The 15475-nt window shown below is 37.7% G+C and overlaps 1 protein-coding gene across 1 annotated transcript in view; it reads right to left on the reverse strand.

The window, feature by feature from the left end:
- The window catches only part of GABBR2 (gamma-aminobutyric acid type B receptor subunit 2), a 446922-nt gene that overhangs the window by 349823 nt on the left and 81624 nt on the right, over positions 1-15475 (reverse strand). Inside the window, exon 2 of the mRNA XM_034064922.1 lies at positions 1500-1637. Within this exon, the coding sequence (XP_033920813.1) occupies positions 1500-1637 (138 nt within the window). The remainder of the gene's footprint in view (positions 1-1499; positions 1638-15475) is intronic.

A 15475-nucleotide genomic window follows, 5' to 3' on the forward strand; every position in this document is an offset into this window, starting at 1 on the left:
TTAATAATGTTCAAGGCTTAGTCACAGCTCTAGTGTTTAAATACAAAGAAACAGATACTGCCTTGTAGCAAAGCTTCATATCATTACTTAAGTTAACACACATATTGACAAATTCAGGCATTTAAAAGCAAATAGAAGCTTTCTAATCGCCCTTCCTATTGACTCAGCAACTTCATTAACAAATTGATTTTCAGACCTTAGCAGGCAGAACTTGACAGTAAATGAAAAAGATTTAGCACAATGAAATCCAACTCCTTAAAACATTCTACATCATCTGGAAGTTCCATGTGACAAATTCCAAAAAAACACATCTCCAGCTACATATTTCATTATAGGCCATGGACTAGGCCATTTTTAAGAGAGTGTTAAATGACAGTTTCAAGTTTTCGGTTGCTTTCTCCATTCTCCCTAGAGAAAAACTATTATTATATTTCCGTAGTAGAACTGATGTTTTTCACATCAGAAAAAATTCTGACGCATAAGGAGAAAAAAAAAAAGTCTGATCTGACAAGCACTGCAAATACAGTTAACAAGCTATTTTAATTATCCTCCCAAGATTTTCCCATTTGTACTCTGTTCATCATCTTCTTCACAAACTTAATTATGCCTCATTTGTTCATTCTGCACTGATCTCAGAGAGTATTCCAGGTGGAAAAGAGAATCCTGCTTGTAACTGAAACCTCAGGTAATTGTTACACTATTTTGCTACAGAATGTTTATTTCAATAAAAATGATACAAATTTTTCTTTGGACATTTTAATATTGAGGAGAATATCAGGGCATTACCACACCTGAAAAACAAAACTGTCTGGCTACCTTGCATGAACAGCCATCAATCCAAAGATCATCAGCAGCTAGATGATGGAAGAAATGAAGTAAATCATACCATTATAATCTGCATTTTATAGATTAGTATTAATAAATTCTGATTCCTCACTAGAGGGAACTTTTCCACAAACTTGACCTTTGAGAAAGTCAAAAAGAACAGCTGGGAATAAATGTGTTTTGTGAGTCAAGTACTGAGATACATACCCAGTTGCTACTTAGAATTTATTCACTTCCAACACTTTCAAAGTCAATAGGAATTACCGCATTATGACTGAGAAGGGACCAAGTAAAGACCCTAGTGTATTGTAATTTAAGACTTGATGAGTTGTTTCCACTAACTTTGGTTAAGTCCTAGCTTTGCTCACCTACCATGACTGAACTTCATTTCATTTAGGTTGCTTTTTGAGATACATTAAATTAATTGTATTTAATTAATCTATTGAGACATGATGGCTGCTGCATACTCTCAAACATTTGGAGCCTAATATCAGGCCTTAAAACCTAGTTCTATGTAGAAGTAACTGTTCTTTACACATCATTGACCTTCAAAACTGATATGCTAATTACACAAAAAGTTAGCCTTGAAAAGCATCAAATACTAAGTTTCTAAATTTTAAAAAGAGATACAGAGATACAAGATAGTCAGCATTTGAATAAATTCTATTCCTTACCTGAACCAAATTCCATCCCTTTAGAGACTCAGCAATGATAGATGTAACTGTTGCACATACACCACCAAAAACCATCAGATGATTAGGTCCATATTTTATTGCATCATAGAAGGCTTTGAGTCCTTTTGCATTGTCACACTGGAAAAGAAAATAAAAAGACAATATTCAACACTACAGATAATATACTTAACTGCTATTGGGCAGGGCAAAAACATCATGGGGTTACACTGATGTAAAATTTGTACAGTGTGCAACATCTAAGATCCAAACATGAAAAATTGGACCTTTCATGTGTTGTAATAAAAGAACAGGAAAAATCCCTCCTTATTCATTGAAAACCCCTTATGTTTTCCTTCCAAGGCAAAGTTCCAACATCTGAATTTGAATTCCACCATTTGACAAAAATAAGTCTCCTACCCTCCAAAACAAAACAAACCAAAAAAACCCCATGCACACACAAAAAAAAAAACCAAACCCACAACAAAAAACTGTTGACTGAAACCCTTTTTTACATTCATAGTTAAAATTTCCCAAAGCAAAATTTGGAATCTAACACCAGATGTCAGCAGGACATACACAGTTGGAGGAAAGTTTGGCAATACCGATGGTCTCTGTAAAGTTCAGTCTCTAATGAAGACTCCTAAGTAACCTACCCTAAAGGTCTAACCTCAGTATTCTGTGCAATGTTATATAGTAGAGAGCCTCCCATTTAGAAGGACAACACAAAGTCTTCAAGAAGCATCAAGAAAATATTCTTTTAAAGTGTTAAAGCTAATTGTTATGTTGTCATAGCTTGCACTTCTCTGAGCAGAAGAGATATCAAATAACCCGAGGTCTCTTCTAACCAGATGTGTTCTGGGTTTCTCTGGTAATTAGTTAGATCATTATTTCAGATGTAAAGAATTTTGCCACAAATTGAGATCAGAACTGAAAACTAAGATGCAAAGGGTGATGCCAATCAACATTGCAAAAGATTTATCAATCCTTGATTAAAGTAGTATCAATCATTCATAACAACTTATGTAGTCACGACTTAACTCCTGAGCTTGCAGAAGAGCATTCATGAATTATGTACTTGAAGTTAAGAATCTGATTCCAAACCATACTGGAAGCTAGAATTGCCAAGAGGCTATCATGGTAGCTGCCACTGCTCCACTAGAAGCCACTTCTCTAGCTCTCTTTTTGAAACAAAATTTTACCTTCCCTACAGAGTCTTCCTCGTGTACTGCCTTTATAAGAAGGATCACACATCGGGCTACAATATTTCATTATGATAATTCAATAAAACAGTTCATTTACTATTGGCATCAAAGTAGTGATTGTATAGCATTCTGTGGAGAGAATAAAGACTTTTACTAAGAAGTTTGCATGCTTATATTAATCTCCTTACTGAATTAATATGCTAAAAGAAAAATTATTCGATTTGCATTCTATCTGCAAGAATAGAATTGTTACTCCCACATACTCAAACGGTATGGATTCTTACTACATAGACTTTTTTAAATTGCATAATATAGCACATTTTCCTTTTTATTATAGGTTAAATTAATAAATTAATTAATTAAAACCCCTCAAAACATTTGGTATGGCGGAGGGTCCCTTGTCAATTTGACAGACTGGTGGCAAACTCACATTATGAAAGAATTAAGATTGTGATTATTGCAATAAGCACCACCTCTATTCTTACTTCTTCACCCCCTAGCTAAAGAGCAGTTTGTTCAAGAGCCACTAGAATACTCAAATACTTCTTTACTTTTATAAGCAGCTAAGGACAAAAGAGCTTTAAGTATCTGAACTTAACTGACAATTAGCCAATTTTATGCCATGTATTTTAAATACATCACTAACAGTTTAAGAATGCAAATCATACATGAAATAAGGGAGATGCTGATCGCAAAATAAAAGCCGGAAGCTTGAACCCCTGAAGAGCTACATACATAAAACTGATGGAGAAATAAAATTGTGTGTTCTACAATAAACAATAAAGACATATGGTCTATTATCAGAAGTAAAAATTCATACTAAAATTCACCATTACATCACAAAAGACTGATGCATTTTTAACTACTATCTGCCTACAGATTGTTTCTTGCTGTAGCAAACTTATGCAGTTACAGATCCCAGTAAGTCAATTCACTGGGAGGTCCAGAACTGCTATTATGATAAGTTTTATCTTTCCTATGTATTTATTTATACTTATGAAGACACTTGCATAGCAACAATCCTCAATCACACAGCGAGTCTCTTGGGAAGGTGTGCTGAAAGCTTTATATATCTCTCCTAAAGTGATAGATTCACACCACTGAGATACATCACTGATCAATCTAAAGAACACAGAATAACACATGGGCTTCTCTTCAGTGGAATTCAGTTAAAAGCCTACCATGTGTTCATGTTTGTACTTTCTTCCTGACTATGCTCAGCTCTCTCCCTTTTAGACCACCACAAATAATTATAGGACTCAATCTGCTCCTTGAGCAGAACTCCTAAAGTGGTCAAAAATATGTCAGAGACAAAAGAAAGAGAACTCAATACTGTGGCTAGTCACAATGGCACAGAAACAAAAGCAAAAATGAGAAAGATGGGAGAAAGCAGACTTTCACATTTGTTTAACATCACCTTTCACAACATGCAGTGCTTATAACATTCTTCCCTGCAAGCAACAGAACAGTTTGTCACAAGCATTAAAAAATAAACATTCAGATAGAAATAATAACCATAACAAGCCAGACAGACAAGCAGTTAGCAAAGGTTTCTTCCTGCCTGTAGTCTGAGAAACATATCCTTAGTGAGCTTTTAAGAAGCCCTTTTACCAACTTTACTTTTTCAGAGATCCCAGAAGGCCACCATTGCTGCTCATGATCTACTGCTAAATGCTACATATTTAATCTTAAAAGAAGGCAAAATTGATGAAAGGCAACAAGCACACACCACTGAAATTCCCACCAAATTAATTCCCGAACTGTCAAGAAGTGACTACAACTAGGTCCACAAACAATGCTATGCAGCAGTCTAATTACAGTGCAACAAAAGACTGCATAAGAACAAAAATCCACATTAAAAAGCACAGATTAGAAAGTAGAAAGTCCTGGCCACATGTGGATGACAAGAAGCTGACTGGCTTATTAACTGGAGCACAATTAAGGGCAATGAAGGAGAAAGAATCCATCATAAAAAGGCAAACTCAAACAATATCACCGGAAGGAGCCAACACTGCTTTTGTTAGCTAGTTTTTCTCTCACCTAATTGTCGTCAACATCTCTATTTTACTGAGCTGAACTGCAGCCAGCTCACTTTCAACTCATATAATAAACACAGACAGCCATGCTGTGCTGCTGATCTTGACTGCACATTGCAATGCTGAGAATGGCTTCAATACCTTTCACTGGAGAAATTTAGTTTTAGCATAACTGGAATTTCAGATACATGTGATTTGGTACATGCTATAATTTTCTTAAGAGGAAGGGGCTTAAAACTACTCACCCCAAACATACTAATTGTTGTGCTTAGTCTCAGCCAAAAGCTGGTAATATGCCACATATAAGTAGCAAACATACATATTAAAGAAATAATTACATTAAATGCATTGCTTCACACACTGACTTGATACAGATTGTATGAACAGTTCACAAGGAGAAATATCAGCAAATGACCAAGCAAAGGTCTGTGAAAGGTCCTAGCTCTCACCATGACAGACATTAATATCACAGGTGGCACCTGATGAAAGCATACCTTTCATTTCCAAGGAAACTGAACCACTTATTTTAACTAAAAAATATAGCCAAATGAGCTGCTACATAGGAGAGGAACCTAATGAGCTTGGGGACTGAACTCCTAACACCCCTGAATCCTCTTCAGAAGGACAAATAAAAAACCTATTATCCTATACCAAGGATGTGGATACACAGGGAGGAAGTACTGCCTGAATCATAAGGGGTGCACAAGGACAAGAGACCTTTCTGCAGAGAGCAGTGCATCAGCTGAATACATAAGTGAGACCTTCTCCACTGTATCTAAAGGCCCTCTGCATTGGAAAGGATGTCCCATGTGAAGGACACATATCACTGAAGTCAGAAAAAGCAGCAGAACTGACTCATGAGGGCTTCTGTCTGCCAGAAAGGCTTTCTGGCTTACTGTGGCAGAGATACCAGGATGTGTACTCAATCCCCTCATGGCCATAACAGTGCACATCCCTAGTGCACAGAATGGAAATTCCTATGGGTCTCATAGATAAAGCTTTGCTGATTCCTATAACACTGACACATTTGAGTAATTACAGGACTAGCAGAAGAGCAGATACTTGTAACTTAACTGATCTTGTTAGATTCACATAGCAATGAGAACTATTGGGAACGGATGCACTGGTAAGGTGCATGATTATAGTAAGATATCCAGCTGTTGGAAAGCTATGCTCAGCTGTTTCTCAGTTAGCTATATCCGGGCACAACTTATCTGAGTAAATGTAAACCTAAGGAACAATTTTGCTATCTATTGAGCTACTGACTACTGAAGTCAGAGAACATTTATAATGACAGGGAATCACCAACACCTGTCATCTGCATAATGAAATCTCAAACTTCAAGCTTTCAGCATCACTCTGCACTGAATATCATCAGAAAGAGAAGCAAGTGCTCATAAATGTATTGATGAGACTTACTTGAGCAGGGAGAACATAAGCACAAAGCCTTATTCCTATCCTCTGCAAAATCTTGCTTTAGGACTAACTCTACATTGGATTATCAGCTTGAAAGGAGACAAAAGAACATCAATTTTTTTTAATTATTATTGTTTATTTTCATTCACTTCTTTAAAGTCATCAAGCAATTCAGACAATTTGGTGAAGAACATACGGACAATTGCTCTAAGCTACAATAATAGTCAATCAGGTTAACATCCTCTACCTGGTTTTACAGGCAAGGCATGCTTCCCCTCAGGTATCCTCTCTGTTTCCAAGTACCTGCAGCGTAGGTACTTTCAAAGCCATCAATTTTTACTTTTGTTTGTTTGTTTTTTATTGTTGTAACTAGATTTTCTTTTCATGAGCTTGTACAGCTGCTGTTGGAACCACCATTTTGACAACCACAACATTTGTGGTATCAGTTATCCACTGAAAGACAAAACACTTCCTTTGATTTGTTCTAAATTTCTTTACACTACAAAAAGTAGGTGTGAAACATCTTACTAGGGGATGTTACGAATGTTAAAAAGTTCACAAATGTATGAAAAGAAATTGGACTAGTTCATAGATCAAAACCAAGTCAAAACTCAGGATACCCCTGAATCCAAGATTAATGGTGGCTCAGACAGTGTTCTGGGGAAGGTGGATTAAAAACTTGCCCTGTCCCAACAGTCTACTGTTCCAGGATAACACTGACTATTTGCCCTAAGTCTGGTCTGAAACAGTGTAGGAATTCCTGTGTTATGCATTTGAAAAACACTAACAAATATGACTCCCTCCAAATGCTACACCAAACTTCCATACCTTTAAACTAAAGTTAACTTATTCCTAACTATGGGCTCTTCTGTATACATTTCTCTATCATCCTTGAATTTTAACCACTAGCAATGAGATTTCATTTTGGTTTAGAAGGATTGGACACTACAGAGGAGGACTTAATTCAGTGAAATATTTCCCAGTAAATTAAACCTCTCACCTCGACAACGCTTGACATGCTTGGAGACTTTACCTAGCAACCTGTTTATCTGATCCTGCCTGCTGTACAGGGAATAGTTGACAGAGTGCTACCACTAAGGCACTTGTGCTTGGCATCCCATTTAACAGCCTGTATTCTGCCTCAGGTGTCACTTACTTCTTAAGTCACTGACTCCACAGCAGGGGTGACTACTCACTCTCCTGTCACCTCACTTCCTCACAGACTGTCTAAACACCTCATGAAGTCTCAGCTTGTTTCCAGACTCTGCTTATAACAGGAGTATATATACTTTCTACATTTTTCCCCCATTTATTCTTTTTCGATTTATATGACTTATATTTCTGTCTTGTTACTATTTCTTCGAGTATATATAACATTTACACTAGACAATTCTAATTTAAGAACTCCAATATGAAATGGAATTGGAGTGTAGCAAATGGATAAATCCTGTGTAATCAAAACTGACTCTGCCTAAGTTTCCACCAGGAATAAATATGCAGTAAAAGCAAAGATCAATTTGACTTCCTCTTTTCACAGTAAACTTGTATTCAGTTTGGAAGTTGGTGTCTTACCATAAAGAGGAACAGCCCTGTGGACACTAAGGACATTGAAATAGGATGAGGTGCTCTTGGTGCCAGAGCAGAGACTCCCCTGCAGGCCATAGTGAGGTAGGCTGTGCTCCTGAAGCTCATGGAGGACCACAGTGGAGCAGATGTTCACCTGCAGCCCAGACAGGACCCCACACCTGAGTAATTTTAGGTAGGGTGTACTACACGTTTTTTTCTGGCTGTACCACTGATCAGATGCAGGAGTTGCTCCAGGGCTGCACAGCAATGAAATTTGTATTTCAGGTAACACTAGCTAGGATGTCTTTAGGAAGGTGAACATGAACTCAAAACATTAACATCTCATTCTGAATTGCTAATGGAAAACTAACATTTGAGCCTCAGAGAGATCCTATTGTGCAATATAAGCAATTAGTCAGATCCCACAGCATAAGTTACTGAGTTCTGCTGGATTATTCTGCAGCTGGACCCATCATTAACCAGAATCTAATCAGTGTTGACTGAAATATTCCTGGGCCAGAGGACATTTTGTAACATCCACACAATTATTTCCTCACCCACAACATACAGATAATTTTATTTAACTCGTTCAGTTCTGCAACAATCCAGTACTACTACACAAGACAGTTTTATAGATGTTTTCCAGTCAACAGCATTGGTTAAAATGAATGAATGTTCACACATACAATGTCATCCTGAAATAGCAGTTTTCATAGTAGCCTTAAAGCTGTATGTGGACATTCAGTTTTATGCCATAAATAAGGAAAAAGCACTTATCAAATATTTTAGTAGATTGAGCATTAACAGGGAGACCAATGCCTTGCTTACTTCTGCTTCTTCCTCCCTACATAATCTATACTGCTCCATGGTTAACACCTTTCATGGAAATAAATGGAATTCTGGGAAAACATAAAAGTCCAGAGGTACAGTGTAGGGAAATATATTCAAAGATGCTTAGAAAATAGATAACATGTCCTGCTATTGATAATATAAGCTGGCTCAGGTTTCTCCAGGTTTTCCAATTTTTCTGCCAAAGAATTTCAACTTTACAATGATTTCTAACAAAACAAAAAATTAGTTTTAATTACGCAACACATGAGGAAAATATCTCTGTTCTTTATTTCCATCAAAAGGCTTTTTAAAATTCCCCAAGGAAATCAGTTGTGGGCTTGCATTTAGGCAACCCCAAAGTTGCTAATTGTTTCAGGCACTGGAGTCCCAAGATCATTATCACTTAAATTTCTTGTTGAGAACTACTTACTATTTTGTTGCATCTCATAGTTAAAGACCTGTGCTGTAGTGGTTTTACAAGACATTTGCCAGTTGCAACTCAAGTACAAAATGAAGCTCTAAGGAAGATAATTTTGGCAGGCTCAACACAGTCACTAATATCAGTTCGATTTTGTACTTCCCTCTTCTTTTCTTCTCTTCATTCATTACCATTTATTCTTACACTACCATAAATAGCCTATGTTTTCATAATCACACTCTGTTGGACTGTTTCCATTAAATTCACTCTCATTCTATTCCCTGCACTTTTTAGAATATAGGGAAGATGTCACAAAAGCGGAAAGATGCATCATTTAAACATGGTATCTGGTTTTTCCAGATCTGGCGTATGAACACTGCAAAAGATATGACTTTCAGCATGAACAATCAAAAATAATAAATCAAAACTTAATACAGAAGAACGTCATTCTATGTTTAGTAAAATAGATTTTCTGAAACTATCTTTAAGAAGTTGATATTTTTCCAGTGTGCTCTTTTTCTCATGCCTGGTATTGGCTATGTACTTACTAGGAGGACTGGGGCTTTACCCAGGTCATTTTTGGAGAAGGAAATGTCACTTCCTGCAGGGAAGGGTCAACATCTCTGAACTGTTGGCTTGCTTCTTAGCAGCACACTGAAAATAGTTGCATACTGAAAATGTGAAACTACTTTTAACAGCAGCTGTGCTCTTTGCAGCAAACAGAAATTGGGACTAAAATAAGAGACTATAGAGGGAGAGAATCAAAATCTATAAACACAAATCAGGAAGCTTTTGTAGATGGAAGAAAATGGAAGTGTAGCAGTGTGAAACATTTGAAGTAACAGCAATATACATCAGAGTATACCTGGCATCCCACTCTCCAGTAATAAGCTGCAATTGAAACCAAGATAGGAGTGCAATGATATTTTGAAAAATTGCTTGGCCCTCAGCAATCAGCAAGCATCAGTTGTCAGGGAAGTCTGGTGTATGAATTCTTTCTTTCCTATTACCTGCTTACTCCTGAAAAAGACTCTAGTTTTATAAAGGTTTAAAGAAAAGAAAAAGGAATCTTCCATGATAAAAGACAGGAAAGGTGACGGTGGGAAGTGTAGGACCTGGCAGGATGTGAATGATGTGGAATAAGGGGTAGATATTGCCCTGGTTTTGACTGGGATAGTTATTTTTCTTCCTAGTAGTTGATGATGAAGCCTTGGGTGATATGGTTTAGTGTGAGGTGTCCCTGCCCATGGCAGGGGGGTTGGAACTAGATGATCTTAAGTTCCTTTCCAACCCTAACTATTCTATGATTCTATGCAGCGTTGTGTTTTGGCTTTAGCCTGAGAATAATGCTGACAACAACTGAATCATCACTGTGTCAAGTAGCACTTACCCTGATCAAGGACTTTTCAGTCTCATGCTCTGCAACTGAGGAGGGGCACAAGAAGCCAGGAGGAAGCAGAGACAGGACACCTGACCCAAACTAGCCAAAAGGGTATTTTCCGTAACTCAGCATATCATGCCCAGTATATAAACTGGGGGGAGTTACCTGGAAGGCCCAGTCACTGCTCAGGTCAGGCTGGGCATCAGTCAGCTGATGGTGAGAAATTGTTTTGTACATCACTTGTGTTTATTGGGTTTTTTTCTCCTTTTCTGCCTTCAGTTTCTGTCTCTCTTTGTTATTCCCTTTAGTAGTAGTATCAGCATCAGTATTATATTGTACTTCAGCTATTAAACTGTTCTTATCTTAACCTGTGGGTTTTATATTCTTTCAAATCTCTTCCCCATCCTGCCTGGAGAAGGGTGGAAAGGGAGGGGTGGTGAGTGAACAGCTCTTAAGCTATCATAGGATGTTTGTAGCTGTCTTGAGAATCTATCTGGATTTTAATAAAACACCAGAAAACATGTGGTATTTTTTGAAAAACAGATTAAAAACTCTTGAGAGGAAACTCCTCTTAGTGAAGAGGGTCAAGTATAAGGTGCACCCACCATGGCTTTTCTGAAGCCATATTGTTTATAAATCTTTTTAAATTTTAATTCCCCAGCAAAAAATTTGGAAGTACAGACACAGATCAGAAGAACATTAGGGTTCTGATAAATTAAGAGATTAAAAGGAGCTTAATGAATTAATAATAGTAAAGAGAAATTTCTTGACCCAAAGGTCTTCGTCATGTCTATGATTTTTAATTAAATTCTTATTGTGAAGCTGAACTTCGTCTATATTGAATAAAACTCTGCTAAGCTTATTTACCTAAGGAGGAATAACATGTGATCATTTGAGTAAGCTACAATTTAAGTTAGCCCACAAAAGCCAAATGAATTCATGGTATATTTTAATTTGGCTTAAGGTAACATATAACCATTTTATAGAAGTCTCAGGCTGGAAACAGGTAAGAGTGAATAACAGCACAGGTAAACATCATATTTCCTTCCCCCCCTTTATACCCAATAATGCAACAGTATGGAGAGAACACAGTTTCAGTTTAACCACTGCCCAGGTGGCATGACATTCAGGGTGTGAGTAGTTACAGTTCTTCGCAGTCAGGAGGTACCGAAAACCCTCAACATCCAAGTATCTCTGCCTTGCCTTAGTTATGCCTGACACTGGATTTCTGCAGTAGGTGGAATGTGCATGTAGTGCCTACAGCACTCAAACTTTCTCCTGACCCCATTGGCCACCCTATTTCATGCACTGAATATTGTCACAATAAACTCCATTATTCACAGGAGAACTACAGGATCCAAAGAACTTCCCACTTCTGTAAACACCTTAGAAAAGAGGAACTTTTTTGAACAGTAAAAATTTGAGATGCTGAATGTACTCCTGGTTCAAACTCACCATGACAAATTGTGCCGCTGTGAATGACAGCACTGTGCAAAAATGGTGTACCACCCATTTGCCACACACACAGCACTTCATGTGTGCAAAACAGGGCAGGAAAGCAGACAGTGGTAGAGAGACTCCAAAAAGGAACCAGCAGACTAACACAGACCTGAGTCTGCAACAAGTAGCAAACTCATAAGCCTCAGAGGCAAAGGAAAGAAAAAGGATCAGCCCTGGATATACAGGGAGATTTTGGAATGGAGATATATTTTAAAAGATTCAAACTTCATGAACCCTGCAGGCAGGGTTTTTGCAGGTATTTCTTCAAGCTTTTTCTTTGGTAACTTGTCCAACTTAAGTTTTCCTTATTTAAAGGCTTACTTTTAGCTAGTTGGTTTTTATATTCCAGGAAACTAATTAGTAGAGATTAGGAATCACTTCAGAAGCACAGAATGGTAGATCTGTCTGACTAGTGGTCCTGTCACATTCACATGTGGACACTAAATTTTTCTGGCTTTAAAGATATGCAAGAAAAATATTGCCTTCATGCTGCAAATTACAACCCAGTTAGCAAAGAGCTGTTCTTTTGCAACACCAAGACAGGCTAGCAGACTGACAAATAAATCCTCCACACTTACATTCAACAGCATAGTATGGGATTTCTGCAAGCAGAATGACCAATACTCTTTCCCTTTGGAGCACCTACAGAGAATCTTAATTAAGGTTGCCAAGAGCAGGGTATTACTCACCTTGATGTATCAATCCTTGGGGGTTCCCCTCCTTATGCTTCAGAAAAAATAGGACATGTGTAACAAAAGTGAAATAGAGCTGTGCTGTAAGCAGGCGAAATGCCCACAGAGTGCATAGATCAAACCTGAAGTCAGCCCCTGATTAACCTCCCAGAGGTTTAAAAGCAAGTCTGGAAACTGCAAACAATCCATACTAGAAGCTAAGACCTGCTAGCTTGTCCATCTCAGCCTGATTAAGTCACCCCAAGTGTCTTCCTTAGTTACCTTATTTTAGTTTGCTAAATGTATATGCTTGTAACACACAACAAACCCATTTGTTCTTCAATTCCTTGCCTGCTTGCCACCCAAGGTCATAAAAAACAGATTTTTTTTTTTTTGTCTCTGTGCATGCTATTCTCCTTCATAATGAAATCCCAACATGAACTCCTACAGACATGTCTCACTGAACTAGTAATTCCCAATGGTTGTGTATTACCAAACTCTACAGAAACCTCACTGATGCACCATGAAGAAGTTCCAGACCACCAAACCCTCTGCCGTTTGTCCAGATACCTTTACACTGTGGTTATATCTGGCATCTCTCCAATTGTTGCTATTAGTTTGGCACCTAATCCTCTGCTAGGCACTGCTACCCTGCACGCAAAGCACATATGTGCAAGTGTAAATTGACTTTTTTGACTTATCTAAACCCTACTAAAAGCGGCTTAAAATGAAGTCTACTGAATTATCATAGCAGAAAATTCCCAGATTACTTTAGTAGCTGGATAGACTAACAGAATGTTTTTTCACCTCCCTGCCTTAGAAATCTTCATGATTTTTCCTACACTCACTCAAGAGAATTGTGCAAATATCAAGCTCTTTGAGACAGCCTCCTTTCTGTTACACTATGTATTCCAACAGAACTAAATTGCTTTAACATTGCACAGGGAACTAAGCAGATTTTTGACATCCCTTTGCTAAGTAAGTACTGATTGTCACCCACAATCCTAATAGGTTGAAATGGTGTAAAATGCCAACAGGATGATTTTAATCATTTCATCAAGCATGGCTTTCACTACATTGTCAAGTGAAAAAAAAAAAAGTAATTTTTACAGCTCTGCATCAATTTTATTTCTTACTATGTCATCATAAAAAATTGTGTGAATGAGAGAAAATTTTCTTGCATCTCTTAGGCAACAAATGGAAGGAAAAATATGCATGTGCTGACCAGGTGAAATATTAAATTGACAGAGACCCTGCCCAAGGAAACCATTCTCAAAATTAGCCAGTGGTCTGAATACCTTGGTAGATTTCAAATGTCTTTCTTAAGTACAACACTCAGAGTGCCTCAAAGGGAGACAACAGATTACTGTTGTTATATCTTTAGGTACGAACTTGTCATGCAGCATGAGAGAACTAAATAGGTTTTCTGTTGGTTACCTAAAACTGCACAAAATTGAGAGCTGTAGAAAGTGTTGGTGCGGGAGGGAGGCATAACATTTATTTCAAAACCAGTAGTGAGAATGCATACTAGCAAGTCTGTATTAGGATTTCAAGCCTTTGAGAAAATATGAGAGCAGATGCAGTCCAGTGCTGTAGACCAGTAGAACCAAGAAAAACATCTTCTACTTAGGCTGTGGTTAAAAATCATGATCTGGCTGCTACTCTTCCACAAGCCAGTGAGAAGACTTTATGTGAGTGGCTCCCACTTCAGGTAAAGCAAGCTGACAACTTACAGCTATTATTTACAGTTCTTCAAATGTAAATCTGCTGACCTCACCCTATAGTGGATGTAAAGACTTCACACCATATTTTCCACTTTGCCAAATCAGGATGTGTATGTGTGCTAGTGTGTGCACGCAGGGGCAGGAACAGAAGAAGGAGAAGGACAAAAGCACTGCTGGTTACCATGGATCTTCCTGCAGCATTTGACTGCTCTGCTTTGAGGGTAAATGACAATACAGCAATCCAAAGCAGATGCTCTTTTCAAGCACCATGCATGTCAGCTTCAAGAATGACAGTTTACCAGTAGTCTTCTACATATTAATTGTAAAAAAGAAAACCACAAGCAAACAGAAAATCAAAACAAACAAAAGCAAACAAACAAACAAAAAAACACCACAAAGAGAAAAAATTACAACCGCCACATCAAAATAAAAACAGCAAACACTCTACAAAAAAAACCCACCAATCTCTCCAGGAAATGGAGCTGGAAGCACAAATGAACTTGTTGAGATAAGAAACACATGGTGATGAATAACATCTCAGGTGCCAGTTCATGAAACCATGGAACAGCCCATTCCTCAAGCGCGGCAGAGACTGTATTCCTTAGCAACAGTAAAACCAGTGGAACAAGCAATGATAGATTCTCCCACTGCCTCTTACTTACACTGCTAGGTGCCAAGTGATGGGAGAGTGAGTGAGCGCCAGCTTCGAGTGTGCTCAAAATGTAGTTTAAGCTACCATACAAGTTGGAAGATAGGAGACTCACACCCACACCACAGAAGAAGAAAGACAAGAAAAGATATGTATTAATCATAAAATGCACAATATTAACATGGATTTGGGTGGCATATGGCATGTTAGCGTACAGATACGTGCCTGAGTTGGGGGAAAAACTGTCGCATGTCTCCCCTAACCGCAAAAGCTTAATCACTTCTTTCAGCTCTGCTTACCAGAATTTTTCAACAGATATCACTTAGAAGCAGATATGACAAAACAACTACACCTCCAGATTTCAGAACTCCTCATGCTTTAAATTCACTATGATAACAAAACTCTACTGAGCGAAGCCAACTGCTTTCTTCATTGTGTAGTAATTACTTGTGTGAATTTGATTTGTTAATAAACTATGAATGGTGTGTTCACATCAGAAACAAATAAGAACATAATTAATTGAGATCACAACAGAAAACAAATTTAGAAAAATCAGACTATAAGAGTTATTTGCAGTGTTAC

Source organism: Melopsittacus undulatus, chromosome 1 (assembly GCF_012275295.1).
Source record: "Melopsittacus undulatus isolate bMelUnd1 chromosome 1, bMelUnd1.mat.Z, whole genome shotgun sequence".
In the NCBI taxonomy this organism is placed as follows: domain Eukaryota; kingdom Metazoa; phylum Chordata; class Aves; order Psittaciformes; family Psittaculidae; genus Melopsittacus; species Melopsittacus undulatus.